Below are 17827 nucleotides of genomic sequence, written 5' to 3'. Positions count from 1 at the left end.
ATCATCCTCTCAGCAGCCAGCTCAGAGGATGAATGTTCAGGAGTGGCCGAGTCAAAGCCCAGACCTCAATCCAACAGAGAATTTGTGGCTGGACTTAAAAAGGGCTGTTCATGCCTGATCCCTGTGCACCCCGACAGAGCTTGAGCAGTGTGGCAAAGAAGAATGGAGTAAAATTTCAGTGTTCAGATGTGCAAGCCTGATTGAGATCTATCCACACAGACTCAGTGCTGTGATTGCAGCCAAAGGTGACTCTGCTAAATACTGACTTGAAGGGGGTGAATATTTATGCAGTCACTTATTTTACTGTTTTCACTTTGATATTAAAGAGGGTTTCTGTAAAAAAAAAAAAAAAAAAAAAATCAAAAAGGGCTAATTATATGTGTAATGCTGTGTACATATGCACTTAAGAGTGCACTTTCAATTTAAAAGACTAAATCTAAGGCAGCATGGTCATCACAGCAGACTGGCGTTTATCATTTTAAGGTTAATTTTGACTTTTCAGTGCTAAAGCCCCTATTATATCCTTAATGCCAACAACTGCCTCTGAAAACACCGACATATAAAATAAAGACTTGCTGTAAAAATTGTGTGAATACATAAAGATAAACCACAAGACAGGCTGGAAATAAAGCACTGAGTAACATTTATTGCACACGAGTAAGGCAGGTGCCGTTAATCATTGTAAATGAAAGATGCTGCAAAGTAAAGTGTAAAATTAAACCTCTGATTCCTGGTAACCACATACACACAACGAATCATCTTCAGCAACAGGGACATGATCGCCTCTTTATCTCCAACTGAACATTCAGGTTTTTATCTTTTTGAACACATGAGGCTGTTTTTTTTAGCAAAAGGCAAGAGGCAGTGATGTGATTGTTTTTATGTAGACGTGGTAAACCAAGACTGAGGTAGATCTCAAACAAAAATGTTCACACAGTAAAGTCACTCAGCTTATACAGAAGAGGAGAGGAGGGGAGCTACAGTGAGAGCAGCAAGAGGACATTTTTAATCCCAGGACCCATGCTGAGAGGCTGATTCGCTCTCATTACAAGCTTATTTACAAGATTAGATTACATGTGGCAACAGGATCAGCTTACATTACTGTTAAATAATGAACATGAAATAATGATGTTATTATAAGTCAATTCTGTCCATAGCAGGGAGCATGTAATGCCTCTTGGATCCTGTATTAATCTTAGAATAGTCTGGATTTCACTTGGAGAAAAGCCCCTGAATTTGCAATCAAGTGGGATTCAATATTTAACCAAATGAAAGTCACAAACTGGAAATAAAAATGCAAGCTAAATTAAAAATATGCAGAGAGCAGCTCTCATTGTGCACCAACAAAAAGTTAAGGCCACATTAAGTTTGCTGAGATGGTCTCATTTAAATTTGGTCAAGGTCGACATTATATTCTCCAAGGGAAGCCATTAAACTGAATATGAAAATTAGAGTGATGAAAGGACAGAAGCCAATAGAAGGAGGGGGTTTTATGTAGCCCATAACCCAAAGAGAGACTGTTTTCCATTCACATAACAGAGAAAATAAATACAAGTCCAGCAGGGGGCTCTTTCAACTCACAAATGAAGCTGGTTGCACACGTTTGATTCAATACCCAAGTATGAGCTGATAAAATTGAACAGAGATTAAAAAATAAAAAGAAGAGCCTGGATGCCGTGAAAAATATAAAAATAAAATGTTCTGCAGCTTCAAAGTAAGATTTGAGTTATAATTCACATGTACAAGAGAGGCATGATGATGTGAGACGTGAAGTAAAAAAGTGTCAAGCAGATCTTGAAAGATGAAAAACAGATAGAACAGGGTGCCTAATGTCACAAGATATCACACACGCCCACAGAAGTTCTCTAACATTGATCACAGCAGGAGATTTTAAAGTTAAATTAAAGCCTTTGAGTCAAACTCTCATTAAACAGCCCTCGACAGAAGCTTCGAACAAAGATGTTTACACTGCATGCCAATTATACTCCTCTTGTTTGGTGTTAAGTGTAATTAAGAGCTTTAGGTTGGATTAACGAATGGAGGGTTTCTAAAAAAATCTTTGACATAACATCAAATTTAATCTAAAGTTTGAAATCACGGAACTTCACTTTTTCTCTTGGAGAAGTTTGGCCAAATAATACTCAGTTAAACGTTTTTTTCCACAGCAAGTTCCTAAATATGAAATGGCATGTTTCAAAAAAAGTTGACTCAAAACCTCTGAAAACAGTTGTTGAACTTTAAAATAACTGTGAGGCTTTACATAGTAAATAAATAAAATCCAAAGTCCAGTCTTAAGATTCCCCGAAAACACAAAGATAAAAAGACTCAATGGACTGTATAGAAAGATGGACATTGTGACAGCTCTCTTAAAAGTGAAGCCAAAATCTGATGCACCCCCTACTGACAGTACAGCTCATTACTGTCTGCCTGCTCCATGTTAACAAATAATAAAAAAATAGATTTTTACATACATGTCAGTATTTTCTCAAACAGGGTTTCTGTCATTCTTATACTGATTTTATTCCAGCCTGTCTAATAGGTTGTCTTAATAAAAAAAAAACTGTATTGCAATGCCGAAAATGTGAATAAAAAAGGGTTGCACTGCTGAAAATTCAGAAATGTGAAAAAATAAAGCTGACTGTGAGACTGACTTTCATAGCAAGCTGAGAGTAACAGATATTAATCTAAAAATTGTGACAAAAATATAACAAAGGATAAAAATGCTGAAATTGCTAAAGAAGCATGTCAAAGATTGTTATGAGAAAGCTGATTTTTTTGCTAAAATGCTTCAGTCTTGCTGAAAATTATGAAGAAGACTTTCAAAGGTGAGAATTTGGCTGAAAATATTGACAAAAATCATAACAGCAAAAATGTAAATGAAAATGTAAAAAATGAAGATATTGCTGAAAAAAACAATGATGCCCAAACTAAATATCAAATCCATTGTTTAAATAGCCTGCAATAAAACTGAAAAGACTCAATTTTGTACTGAAAATGCTCAAAATTTACAGAAGAAAATAAAGATGACAATACTTGAAATGAAATAACAGTGTTGGAAACATTGGGAAGGCTACGTGTCAAGAATGAAGTTGACAATGCTGAACTTTGTGCTTAAAACATGCTGAAGTTGTTAAAATGATGAAGGTGAGGATTATGAATTTGCTGAAAATGATGAAGATGATAAAAATGAAGCTAAATTATGATCATAAGACAACACATCATGAGTGGGATGATGAAGATATTGTTCGAAACTATGGAGATGCTAAAATAGCAGAAAATGATAAAAAAAAGAAAAAGATGGTGCTGATAAGACTGAATATATTGCTAGGAATGTTTTTAAAACTGGCAAAAAAAATTAAATTGCTGAAGAAGCTTTTGAAAGATTATGAGAATGCTGATTTTTCACAAAAACTCTTCAGTCTTGCTTAAAATTAGGAAAAAAACTATAAGAATTATAGGATGACGAAGACACTGTTGGAAACGATGAGGAAGTTAAAATTGCAGAAAATGCTGAAATGGACAAAGATGGTGCTGATAAGGCTCAATTTGTTTCCAGAAATATTTTCAAAACTTGCTCAAAAATTAAAGAAGACTCCTAATAATGACAAAAAGGAAGATGCTGAAAATGATGACAAAGCTGAAAATATTAGAGGCTAAAGTTGAAGAAAAATGAGGCTCCAAAGGTCCAAAGGTGTACATCTATGCTGTAATTGCTACATTGCTGCAATGATGCTCAAGTTGGTGCTGAAAAGAATTACATTTATGCTGAAAATGTTTAAATATTATACAAAGTAATGGATTTGATGTTAAATAATCCGTAAGTGCCAAAAAGGTGCTAAAAGGCTAAATAATGTGTTGAGGCTGAGGATGAAAAAGTTGATAAGATGGCTAAAGAAGAGTAGGATGCTGAAAATGCTGAAACAGGTGATTAGGTTTTTGATATCTCAAAAGGGGTTGTATTGCCATACAGCTTCTGTGGTGCTTTGTGTGCTAAATTGGCGGAACAGCTTTTTGCAATGGGTATTTTGGCTTCACTTTTACAAAAAGGGGTGTCACAATGTTGTCCATCTGTATATGCAGCCAAAGGTGGATACACAGTGCAGGTCAGTGAGTGAAAATCCAGAATAAAGAGCATGATATCGTTAGAACAAAAGAGAGTTCAAGTATGTATCTGAGTATTCCCTGCACCAAAATAAAGTATGAAGTCATTGTGAAAAAGTCTGATTTCCTTTGTGAGGTTGAAAAACAAAAATATACACATAAACCAGAGAAATCATCAAACACAACACCATGTAAACATTGATACCACAATCTCAAACATACACACAAAAATATAGACACATAAATCGGCAGCAATTTAACTGATAGTACAACCCAAGAACCTTAATGTGTCATAAATATGACAACTTATTAGTGTTGTAGTAAAGTAAGGTCCCATTAAAAGCCCCATTAGACAGAAAAAAACACCAAAAATCTCTCATTATTTACAAATTAAAGCATGAGTAAAGGTTAATCTTCGGTCACAGCACACTTCTTTTCCACAGTTGATATTCAAATTACATTCTTGCATGTGAAAAGTCTGCCCTTGATGAGCATGTGTCTTAGAAAAACTGTTTTTATGACAAAATATATATGGCAAATTTCTGACTCACAACTTACCATGGGAAGACGATGTTAATCAATGATTATACTGCAGATTTATACAAAGTGATAATCACGCACAGTGCCAATGTGTCACAAGTGATAATGTCATAAAAAGTAATCCAGAGATATAAACTCACTGATCACTTTATCAGGATTATCTGTTCAACTGCTAATAAATGCTAATATCACATAAGCTGGTTACAAGGCAGCAATAAATGCATTAAAGTCCCAAGAAAATGGTCAGAGATCTGTGTTTTAGGTTTGTTGTATGACAGGCCACTGTGTTATGATTTCAGACATGAAAAACATCTCTGTTTATACAATCAAAGTTTAAAAATCACGAAAATGAGGCAGTAAAATCCGCTCTAGGATGGTGTGGGCCTGTCGGGTGAATGAGCTGAAGCCACGCCCACTCATCGGAAATACAATCCTCCAATCTTAAAAAATGCTACATGGAGAAACTTTCATTTCTCGTCTTGTATTTAACTCTTCAGGGCTTTCTTAGTTATGTCTCTCTCCCGTTTACAAGATGTCTTTTTTAAGTTGCTGCTGAAAACATTCCATTTCCTGAAGGTGCTCTTCAAAATAAAAGTCTCCAGTGATAATTAGCATTGAATGCTTTTATTGTGACAGACTTGGCAGGAATAGGATGGCTCTATAATCAGATACTTTACTACATTTAGTATTTGATGTTAACAGACAGGAGGGATCGAGTTGTTGCTGCTTTGAGAGAGACAAAGCCACAGTCCTCTTCTTTTAATCATCCAGGACTAAATGCAGCTAAATATGGATTAAAACACACCTTCAGGTGATAAGAGGCTTTTTCCTGTTGCATCTGGTTCAAGTGAAAAATAGACACGTGCTCCAGTAATTAGCCTGCCCCCTGACCTTACTGTGAGCTCTGGTCAGAGCACGGCTGCCTGGCTCTGTGCCAGAGATAAAATTTACTGTTTTCTGGCACAAATCTCTCTGTTATGATGCTTTTGATCACCTGTAGGCCACTGTGGCTGATGGATTTGGGAAATTTGCCTCAAATTGAACAGAAACACAGCAGGAACATCGGATAACAACAGACGGTATTGAGATGTACTGCTCCGTGATTTTACATCATTGTAGCTTTAGGGAGACAGTTTAATTCCCCATAGCAGCTGGTGTCATGGTGGGTCCCTGCCCTAATTAAACCAAGCAGAAAAGATGTTCCAAAATATGTCGTGTGTTAGGACACAAATTTTGGATTTAACTTCACAGAGAGTCTAAGGCATGCAGACGTGGTCAAGATGATGTGCTGAAGTTCAAACTGGGCATCAGAATGGGGAAGAAAGGTGATTTAGACGACTTTCTGTGATCGTTGATGCCTAACAGGCTGGTCTGAGTTTTTCAGACTGCTGATCTACTGGGATTTACACTTTCAACATCTCTGGGGCTTACAGAAAATGGTGAGATAAAGTAAAAATATCCTGTGGGCAGCAGTTCTCTGGGCTAAAATGCCTTGTTGATAGCAGAGGTAAGCAAACTGGTTCAAGCTGATAAAAGGGCAAAAAAGTCAGGTAACCACTTGTTTTCATAGAGATATGCAGAAGAGCATCTCTAAAAGCACAGCAGATGGGCTACAGCAGTAGAAGACCACACGTCGTACCACATCTGTCAGCTTGGTTTGAACTTAACCATGTCTACATGCACTGGTTGCTGCCTTGTGATTGGCTGATTAGATATGTGTTGCTGGTTGAACATGTACACCTAATAAAGTGATCAATGAGTGTATTTATCCACTCATTAGTCATAATGTTACTGAATATACGTGCTACATTTAATTATTAGTATTATCTCTCTCTTTTAAATACATTCTTAAATAAATAATTTCAATATCAGACACCTCTGATGTACTTTGGTTTCAAAACATTGATTATTCTTCACAGATTAAACAACAACACAGGTTGTCTCATTCAGCTAACCTCTCTCTCCCTTTCACACACACAAACAAGCCAACACACACATTAAAATGAGATGTAAATTCTGCCCGCATATCGGCTTATCTGAATAAGAACAGACGAAGTAAATAAAGACGCCCAATAAGGGGGCAAACAAATAATTAAGATTCTGTGTCAAGAAGAACTGAAACTGATGAAACAAAGTCATTTCATGGTCTTGGAGGACAAAACAAGAGATGAAGAGGAATGCATTACATCACAGTCGAGGATGTGAAAACAAGAAATAACTTAAAACCACAGAATTGCAATAAAATCCTTTCCTATTTCATTCAAAACAAACAAAACTACAAAAAAAAAAACAACTTAAAAAAACCTGACTGCATCAAAATGTTGTTGTAAAGTGAACAAAAGAGGTCAGTTTGAGTCTGTCAGCACCAAACTCTGAGCCCGACGCCTGCTTTCAAATCATCCCGGCCCACTCTGCTGGCCTCATCGGGATGGAGGAGGGCAGTCCAGGGGGTTGCATGTCCCAGGAGGTCCACGGGGTCCCGGGGAGCCAGGAAGTCCATGCCCAGGGATCCCAGGAGGGCCTGGCCAAAGAATAAGATATCATTAATTCCTGCTTTGTGGTGCACTTTGTTTGTTTAGTAGAGCTTTCCATCTGGGACAAAACAGACAAAAGTTTGGTAACTGCAGAGGCCAGGAGAGCTACAGGATGTCAATGTTTTTAGGTAACCAGTAGTCAGACAAATAAGTGTTAAAAATTGCATTGAAGGGTATTGTCAGAGATGAAAGACTTCATTCAAAATGCTACAGCATACCTCATCTTAATTCTAAATAAAACTGTAGAATTTGTACACAGGGGTCTACATTCTCCAGTGATTGTACATTTACAGTCTATACTGTTCTGACCAATCACACACCTACAGGCTTTGGTGTGTTCAGGATATACAGTCCACGTGGAAAGCAAAAAAAAATGTTGAAGGTTAAAGACGCTTTGACAAGCATCATCTCTGATTGGTGGAGACCGCGGTTGGAGGGGCAGCGGGACACAAGTGCAGACAACGGGTTTCCAAAAGTTACTGTAGAAGGATAACCACTAAATCGCAAGCAATTAAAGACCTTGTAAAGTTAAAATAGATCTGTATTTAGGTTTGTTTTATGACAGGTCACTGTGTGATGAACCCCTAGGTCAAATTTCAGTCAAATAAAGCGTACTGTTAGAGGGGCGGAGTCGACTGTGGCTCGTGACATCATGAGCTCACATATCAGCCCCGCCCACATTAAACCCAGCCTAGAAAGAGGTGAAAAACTTTCTGATTGTCTAAATCCAGAATTCAGTCACATGTAGATCTCAGTGTTTTCATGTTTACAGCAGCCATATTGACATATCTGGTGTGTGAAGACAAAAACTTTGGATTTCACTTTACAGGGTCTTTAAAGGAAAAGGGGACAAACAAAAGCAGAAGGTCATAAGCCAAAACCAAAATTCTCCCATTCCTGATAATACTGAGAAAAAGTGGAAACTAAACCACTGTAGCTGGAAAGAAACTTCTAGAAAACTATCTTCAGAAGAAACTCAAAGATCACCACACTGAAAACAGATTAACAAAAAAGCTGCTCTATAGTTCCCAGCACAAGCAACTTTCACTATGGGGAACTGGTTATTCTCTTAAAATTTACACAAGAAAAAGTATTGGCAACTTTTAACTTTCTAACTGACAAGAAATAACACAAGTAGATGCTCTCAATACCTCTGAAGGTGAGATAATGAGTCAGCACAGAGTGCTGCAGCCCATGAGTATATATAAGTTTGTCACACCTGGCCCCAATCAGTGGCAATCAGCCACACACACGCACACACACACCTGGCACTGCACTGAGTGACTCACACTCAGTGCTGCTACTGAGGTTAATTGTCAAAAGGAGGCTCTTGTCACCAGATTAACCAACAGAGACATTCACTTGCAGTAGCTTGCTAACATGTTGAATTTTTTGCAAACTCCAAGCAGACATTCACATGTTTTACACAGAGAGGCTTCCATCTAGCCACTCTGCCATAAGCCCAGACTGGTGAAGGGATGCAGTGATGGCTGTCCTTCTGGAACTTTGTCCCATCTTCACACAGGATCTCTGGACCTCAGTCAGAGTGACCATTAGGTTCTTGGTCACCTCTCTTACTAAAGTCCTCCCTTCCCAATTGCTCAGTTTGGCCAGGTAACCAGCTCCTGGAAGAGTCCCAGATCTTTTCCTGGCAGCAATTCTTTGTCTAAGCTCTGCAGACAGTTCCTTTGACCCCATGACTTGGTTTTGCTCTCATATGCACTCTCAGCTGTGGGGCCTTCTAGAGAGAGGTGTGCCTTTCCAAGTCATGCCAAGTTGATTTAATTTACCACAGTGGACTCCAATCAAGGTGTATAAAGTTTTAATGAGAATACAAATATTTTTTCTGACTTTAGCATTGGGCTGCAACATAACAAAATTGAAAAAAGTGCTAGGGACTCTGAATACTTCCTGAATGCACTGCATAAAATAAATGCATAGGCTTTAGTCGTGGAGAGTCACGTTCGACACATGTTGAGACACATGTGTCGCTTCAAGCTTGACTTCATCTCTATCTATCAGGGGATTTTCACTCCTGGTAAATAAGCCAGGGCCCTTGGGACATCCACAGCACAACCAGGAGCCCATTGCACCCCTACTAACTGCCTAGACAGTACCCTAAGCTGTGCTTACATGCCACATCCACTTCTTACTCTGCCCTAAAAGTGTGGACTTTATTATCTCTCCAGAAATTATTTTCCCATGCCTCTGGCAATACCCAAGGACATCCAGAGCCCTACAAGGGTTGTGCCAATCCTCCTTCCTGCCAAATGGTTCCCTCAGCAAAGCTTAGTCACCACATCAACCTTTCTTCAGACCCATATTTAGCTGAAACATGTCTAAAAGCTCCGCACAGTACTGGACATGCTGCTGATTTTCATCAAAAAAAAAAAAAGTGGTCTTCGTGAATCAGAACTTAGATTCCTAAACTACCCAGGATGTGTCAGAAATGACCTCCATTCAATTAAACATCATTTTAGAAGTTTTCTTCTGTTCTTGAGGACAGGCTTATGTTTTTACAAATCTACATGGTGGTGTTGTTTTGGCAAACCTCATAAGGACTGGCAGTAAATCACAACAAACGCCTCGGTTCCCTGTTCTCCAGTAATGCTTGTATTCCATTAAGCCATCACAGAAAGCTCTGCTGGAGCTTGAATGATAAATCTGGTGATTATCAGCAGATAACTGCTCATTATTAGTTTGTGTTTCTGTGGCCAGTAATTAATAAAATTCAAAGTCTGATGTGATTGCATTGACCCCCCACCCCCAAAAAGTTATTATTTTTACATGGTAAAATGGAGACAAACCTGTGGATCTACTTCAGTATTGTTTGTTTTGTTGGTTGTTGAAAAGATAAAATCTCTGGGTCAGTGGTTGAGTGTGTATGGGAGAGAAAATATCACATGTGGTGTAAAGGTGCTTTAAGTGATTAGCAAACTAGAAAAAAAAACAGATTGCTGGCTCCAAATACAAGAAGAAAAAATATGATGTGGCCTCTACAGTAAAATTAAATTTATAATCAAATTAAAATTAAAAGCAGCTTTGACTGAATTCTCATTGGGTTTTATTCAGCTTCAACCTGCAGAAATTCATTGCAATGATAAATGGAAAATAATGTGATTGCATGCTTCTGAGCTCAAACTATAAACGACAAACAATTTTGAAAATAAGTGCATAGTTTGAATGATTTAGTCGAGAAGGAATGCCAAATATCTGTTGCTTTCAGCCTCCCAAATGAGAAGAGAAACTGTGCATGCTTTTTTAAAAAATGTTAATGTTTGAAATGAGGTCTGTCCCTTTAGGGTCTCAGAACATTTAAAGCTTCTGTTCAGCATTTTTTGACATTTCATAACCCCAAAGATTAAAACACGCTGGGAACAATACAGACACCGCGTTCCACATTATTATGCAAATTATATTTTTCTCTGACTTTCCTGAATAATCAGTGTAAATGACAGTCAGTATAATTTTCAATTCATCACCCATTAGAGCATAATTCAATTTTTATTGAACTAAACTTCCTGATGACTTTTTTTTTTTTTTTCAAAAATAAAAACCTCAAAATGCACTGCTCCACATTATTAAGCACAACAGAGTTTCAAAACATTTTATAGGTTGTAAAGACCTGAAAATAGTCATTTGTTGAATTTGCAGCATTATAGGAGGTCATATTTACTGAAATCAAAGCTATTTCAATCAATAACATCTTAAAAGGCAAAGTTACATGTTAACATAGGAGCCCTTCTTTGATATCACATTCACAATTCTTGCATCAATTAAACTTCTGAGTTTTTGGAGAGTTTCTGCTTGAATTTCTTTGCAGGATGTCAGAATATCCTCCCAGAGCTGCTGTTTTGATGTGAACTGCCTCCCACCCTCATAGATCTTTAGCTTAAGGATGCTCCAAAGGTTCTCAGTAGGGTTGAGGTCAGGGAAGGATGGAGCCACACCATGAGTTTCTCTCCTTTTATGCCCATAGCAGCCAATGACACAGAGTTATTCTTTGCAGCATGAGATGGTGCATTGTCATGCATGAAGATAATTTTGCTACGGAAGGCATGGTTCTTCTTTTTGTACCACGGAAGAAAGTAGTCAGTCAGAAACTCTATATACTTTCTCGAGGTCATTTTCACACCTTCAGGGACCCTAAAGGGGCATACCAGCTCTCTCCCCATGATTCTGGCCCAAAACATGACTCCACCCTTTCCTTGCTGGCATCGCAGCCTTGTTGGGACATGGTGGCCATCCACCAACCATCCACTACTCCTCCATCTGGACCATCCAGGGTTGCACGGCACTCATCAGTAAACAAGACTGTTTGAAAATGAGTCTTCATGTATTTCTGGGACCACTGCAACCGTTTCTGCTTGTGAGCATTGGTTAATAAAGGTAAATATTGGAGGGCCCTGTGGTATAAATTTTTTCTGGGGGCCCTAAATCCCTAGCTACGCCCCTGCCTATTGCATTAAAATTGAATTAAAAGGACGGTAATGGCACAGTGTAAATAGAGTAAAGATTATTCTACTGTCTTTGACAGATGATGGAAGTGCACTTTAGTTTTTATGACGCACAAACTTTCCAGAGATCAACATTACCATTACCCTGATTAAATTCACTGTCTGTTATTCTGAATATTTAACATGGTTTGCCAAAATCTGTGCGATGGGAGTGGACACACCTGTTGCGAGTGCGAGCAGGATTGGACAGCACATGCTGCAGGAGTGGGATTAAGAAAAGAGTCCCATGCAGGGCTCTAGTTTTAACAAACTCTTCCATTTTACCATTGTTTGTTTGCTGTTTGATCATGATATTGTCCTGTTTTGGCTTTTTGTGCAATGCATTTTATTATTTTTGTACAGTGTCTTTGAGTTCTTGAAAAGCGCTCTATAAATAAAGTGTATTATTATTATTATTATTACCATAAGGAGAAGAAAGAAAAGAGAAAGTGCATTTTTCAATTTGGAATATATTAGGTTCATAATCCTTACAATTATACCTACCTTCCTTGGAAACAGCCTACTTAAGAAGAAAAGGGACCCACATAGCTTCCTTATGCTTAATAAAACACAAACACTAGAAGCTGATATTTCTCCCAAAGACCTGAGAAACCTGGTGTAATCCAGGCACAGGAGTGAGCATGAAATCAGTCAGACCGCTCACAGCTGCAGGGAGCGCTGCCTCCTTTATAGTGTAGACGGAAGGAATCACAGGTACTGCCTCTTCTTTTTCCTCCCCCCTGAAAACACAACCTGCCCTTTTCATCACTGCATCCATCTCCTGCTAAACTGCTCTCACAGACCGTCCACAGCGCTGTGCTTCTGCAACAGAAAGGTGTAACAATCTTACAAAGATTTTTATCCCTCCTTCATTTGTTCAGTGTGCGTGTTTGGGTGTCTTCCTACAGCTGTTAGCTCTCTCTGTGCTAATTAGCTCCAGCGCTGAACTACTGCCCTACAGGCGACCATGACTTAGCAAAAGCAACATCAGGGGTAATTACTATCAAAGTCTGTCTGAGAGCCTCTACAAAGACAGCAGATGGACATTGCTCACTCTCATATAAGCAGCTCTAAAGCGGTTGTACTTTTCATTTACTGAGATGTTCCCAGCATTGTCTTCAGTCTTGTAAAGTGCTAAAGAAAACCCCCAACAATAAAGTTTACGCTAGCCTGAGAGGATTTTACTCCTTGATAGTAAAAGTGAAATAGTAGTTGGACATTTCTTCGCTATGTGACTTGAATGTCACTGTCTATGGAAGGAGTAAAGCTGTGTTATCATGTATAAAGCTCCTTTCATACATATTCTCCTAAATGTGCAGGTTAGGCCAGACATATACTTGCTGTTGATGATGTGTATGCATGCACATGATGACTGCATATCATCCTCTTCATCTGTTTGGCACGCTGGCTGTGTAACACGATGTGGACACGGGATGCAGTATGCACATGGCAAGAGGGGCAAGGGGGACAACAACAGAGGAAAGTTTTGGAGAATCTAGAGCAGGGGAGTCCAAACTTTTTCCACTTAGGACCACATACAGAAATATATAAGAAAGGTGGGGCCACTTTCATTTTCCCCACCTTGAGGATATTTAAGCAAAACTAATCTAATGCAAATCAAACATTCTTAGTGACTGAATATACCTAAATGGCTTGCTAATGGCTGACAAGGCAAATAAACAGTCATTTTCAGAATTTAGGTGAACCAATCAGATTTCAGGGGCCCTGTTTGGCCCTGGCTACCGCTGGCTCCGCCCCTGAAAGGCTATTGGTGCTGCTATTTGCTGCAGTAATCCCTCAGAGTCAGGATATTATTAATCAAGATTTTTTTCTTGTCAAAATGTTTGTTTACTGCCCAGTGCTGAAACTAAGAAGTACAATACAGCTGAGCACAAGCTTATCTAATGTGGACCATATTTCATTTTATTTGCTGCAGGCCGAACAAAAATGGTCTGCAGGCGGCATTTGGTCCCTGGGCTATAGTTTGGACACCACTGCTCTAGAGTCATTGATACTGCAAAGAGACAAACATGACTGTCAGCCAGTGGCTGCAAAACATATTCATCCCCTTGGAAGTTTTACCCTTTAATAGATTTCATAATTCAGTGATGGTCAATATAATTTGACGCATTTTTAAAAAAAAATTACAAAAAAACCTTCTTTAATGTCGAAGTAAAAACTGATTTCTACAAAGTAATATCAATTCAATAAAAATATGAACTGTAAAATAAGTCCGCGCAGAAATATTCACCCTCTTTGAAGTGAATGACTTCATTCAACACAGGTACAGCCAACTGGTGCTAGGAGTCTCACAATTAGTATTCCTGGCTACCATTACACCATGAAGCCAAAAGAACACTCCAAGCAACTAAAAAAAAAAAAAAAAAAAAAAAAAAGGTCATTGATACTTCAGGGGATGGATGCAAAAAAATTCCAAGGCATTGAAGATTGCTAGAGCTAAGTTAAATCCATCATATATAGTTGTATTTAATTGCACTACTTTGTAGAAATTTGTTCTCACTTTGACATTTAATGAGGTTTTTTGTAACTTTTTTGTCAAAAAGCCAAATTATATTGACAGTGATTCTTTATAACATTTATTTAAAAAAGCCATTTACTTCCTGCAACTCTAGTAGTGCCCTGGTAGTGGCAAAACTTTCCTTCTTGAACAGCTATTTCAGTAAGTCAAGCATTACATGTCCTCTTGTGCTGTTGGAAAGTATCAAACACAAATTGAGTGAGATGAAAGCATGTGTACAGCTGTGAACATATACTTAAGTCTATCTTCATCAGACCAATCTGGATGGTCTACAGGCATTTTTACAGACAAGCTGAAATCTTAAATTGTGGTAAAATAATGAAATTTGTGTGTGGGTATCTCCTCTGCAATTTCTTCAAATCAGTCCACTTTCTTTGCTTCACACTTGTATTCTGCTCAACTTAGACTTTGTGTTTTGTGATGAGACTCCTACTGTCACTGCAGAAATGTGGTGAGGTAATCCCACTTCCCATCTGTCCATCCGGGCATGGGGAGTCATTTTTTAGTTCACAGGAGCAGAGGACAAGCTGACACCCCGAGTTGTGTTCATCTAAAACTTTAGTTCAAGAATACCACCAGCCAGGCTTTAACTTCCCAGAGAAGATGTCTTTGCAGCATCACCGCAGCATTTTGTTCTCTATCGGGGTCCCATTTGTGTCACAGCAGTGTTCGAGTAACAGGAAACATAATGCCATTTGGGAGCTGTGTTTATCTCTTACATGCTGAGATACTGAACCAAGGCTGTAAGAGACTTTAAGGCAGTGTTACTCAACCCAGCTCAACCAAAGAGCCGAATTGTTGAAAAATACCTTTGCAAGAGCCACAATCTAAGTGGTGAAAAATGGCAAAATGGCTTGAAGTAGCAATAAAAATAAATTAATGGTGGCAAGAATTGTCAAAAAGCAGCAAGAATGGGTAAAGGGGCAAAAATGTGAGGAAACAAAGGAGAAAATGGGGAAAAAGTGGGAAAAGAGTCAGTAAATAAAATAAAATGGGTGAGAAGTGACAAAAAAATGAGTACTAGGTGGCAAAAAATGGTCCAAAAGTGGTAAAAACAAGGCAAAAAATGGAGTGAAAATTGACTAAGATGGGCAAAAAGGGCAAAATTGGAAAAAAATAGGCTAAAAGAAGTGGCAGAATTGGGGAAAAGGGAAATAAGTGGTATATAACGGCAAAAGGCAGCTTAAAGGGGCAAAAAGTGGCAAAAAATGGGGAAAATGGCAAATAGAAGTGGCAAAAATGGAAAAGTAGGAAAAAAGTGGTATTTAAAGCCAAAAAGTAGCTTAAATGGATGAAAAGCGGCAAAAAAAGTTTTCTTTTTTTTTTAAGGTTTTCTGGGGGAATAATATTTAAAATTGAGACTTAAAAGAGCCAGAAATCATCACAAAAGAGCCACGTGTGGCTGTAGAGCCACACGTTGAGTATCACTGCTTTAAGGTATGAAACAACCCTAACTCTCTTATTTGAGATAAAACAAACTTCTTTTATTTCAGTTTATGGATTTGAATAACTGTCAGTGCAGTTTATTCTGTGGTATTATTGAAGAATTACTGCCACCTAGGCAAGCAAAATGCTTAATCCTTTAATTGAATGGTCTAAAAGAAGCTTCAGACCACTTAGATGAGTTTTACATTAACCTGTAGTTAAACTAACAGCTTACAATTATGAGTCACAGCAGCATTGTTTTAAACCAAAATTTTAACCCTTGCAGCAAATACAGTCATTCAGAAAGATTCTACCCTTAGTACCTCAAAATAACCAAGTGGAAACAGAATTTTAGATTTTTTTCTTTTTTTTTTGCAAATTTATTCACAATAAAAAACTGAAATATCCTTTTCTTAAGTATTCAGACTCTTCACTCAGTACTCAGTTGAAGCAGGTTAGCCGTGACGTAAGCAAGCAGAATAAGAGGCCGGTGCAGTTATGGCGGAAGAGATTAGCGTGGTTGCTGCTGAAGTGTAAATTTTACCAGAACCTGACGACATTTCTTCGTTAAAAGAAGACCAAAGAACAGCATTGAGTCGTTTTCTTTTCAAATCAACAAAAGTCGTTTACTGACATGTCTACAGTCGCCATGTTCGCCTTATGGAGTTCTCTATGGAGTTTACTCTTTCGGTAGGGGTGCAACTCGTTAGTGGCTACGTCACATGTTTTGTTGCTCTGATTGGCCCGTAAAGATGTGACAGACAGAACGTTCATCCAATCACCCTCCGAGTTTTTGTTTTTCAAAGGCTCTGCCCTTTCCCAAAAGCTCTCTGAGAGTGGTTTTCTAAATGGATGTGTGAAACAAATCCATCTGGCATGCCAGGTTAGTACAATCTAGGATGCTTCTTTGTGCATTGTGCAGTTCTTACCTGGTGGCCCCATGGGTCCTGGATCTCCTGGTAACCCCAGACCAAGCTGTCCTCTTTCTCCTTTCTGTCCCCTGTATCCTGAGAACAGATAAAAAGAAGTGGTTGAGTGCAAATACTGCAAAATGAAGTAAAAGATGTGCTATCATGCTGTAGTAAAGTTAGTAATATTAGTTCAAAGTGCACATAACACAAGGATGCACTTTTCATCGGTCCAAGTCCTCAAACGGATTAGCTTCTTGGAGACATGAAGATCATGAAAGCACAGCACTGTCAGGCATCACGTCTGCACTTATTGTGAGAGAAGCAGCTTTTGTTGCTTACTTGGAAAAAGACTAGTTTGGATTCCCAGTCTCAATCCCAGCCCTTTGAATAATAAAAGTACATGCTGACATCCTGTCAAAAAAGAAAATCATCAAACAAGCCATCCGTGTGTTAGTGTTTCCAGAAGGAGGCGATGAGGGCCTGTACAGTTTTCTGTCAACAATGGGGCCACAAGCACTCATCTTTGAAGATTTCACAGTGGACATTTTTTTCAATTGGAGGTCGGATAAGTGCGCTGCTAAAGGTAGTCAGAGAGTGGAGCCGCGGGTCTTCTCAAAGGTGTGCTCATTCATCAAAAACCAAGTGCAACAGATGCAGAAAACAATCACGCCTTTCATGACAGCAAGACTCTGGATTTAGAAACTCAGCTTTGTTGTGAAAAGAAAAACACAGCATCTCATGGTCATTTTATGGCTGATCATTGAATTGACAGTGATTGACTGTTGCATGCCTACCGTATGAGAAAAAAACAGACATTGATGAGCTCAAGGACATGCTTTGTTTGATGAGTGAAACAATAACAAGGAAGGCACCGATCTTCAAGTGTGCAGAGTGCAACAATATGCACTAGGGATGTAACGATAGCCCACAATACAATTTCAAATCAATACAAATATAAGCATTTACAGTTGGCTTCTTTGATGCTAATGGCTTATAAAGACTGCTGTACAGTAAGGTGGAAACAAATGGAGCGGTACCTGCAAGCTAGTTCAGACAGAAAACTCAAGCTGTGCTGAGTTCCTACCTGCCATGCATCGTTACCCAATCACCTGACAAACACGCTCCCAGTCGTTGGTCTATTCAAGCAGCAAGATTTCCGGTCTCTCCCTCTGCCCTGCATCAGTCTGCTCTTGCTTTTAACTCACCATCACTCTTGCATCCACGACAGGCTCTGATGGAGGGTTTAAGATGCTATACTAAAACTCTGCATGTAAAATAAAT

General features: G+C 38.6%; 1 protein-coding gene across 4 annotated transcripts in view; it reads right to left on the bottom strand.

Moving 5' to 3' along the window:
* Positions 1 to 639: 639 nt before the first annotated feature.
* LOC121510817 (collagen alpha-1(XIX) chain-like) overlaps positions 640 to 17827 on the bottom strand; it is a 281327-nt gene continuing 264139 nt past the window's right edge. For all 4 annotated transcript variants that reach the window (XM_041789059.1, XM_041789062.1, XM_041789060.1 and 1 more), the window contains 2 exons: positions 16565 to 16642; positions 640 to 7162 (listed from right to left, as the gene is read on the bottom strand). In XM_041789059.1, coding sequence (XP_041644993.1) covers positions 7062 to 7162; positions 16565 to 16642 — 179 coding nt within the window. In that variant the 3' untranslated portion in view covers positions 640 to 7061. The remainder of the gene's footprint in view (positions 7163 to 16564; positions 16643 to 17827) is intronic.

This window comes from Cheilinus undulatus, linkage group 6, assembly GCF_018320785.1.
Source record: "Cheilinus undulatus linkage group 6, ASM1832078v1, whole genome shotgun sequence".
NCBI lineage: Eukaryota > Metazoa > Chordata > Actinopteri > Labriformes > Labridae > Cheilinus > Cheilinus undulatus.
The sequence above is the reverse complement of the archived record's forward strand: the minus strand, read 5'-3'. Positions and strand labels throughout refer to the sequence as shown.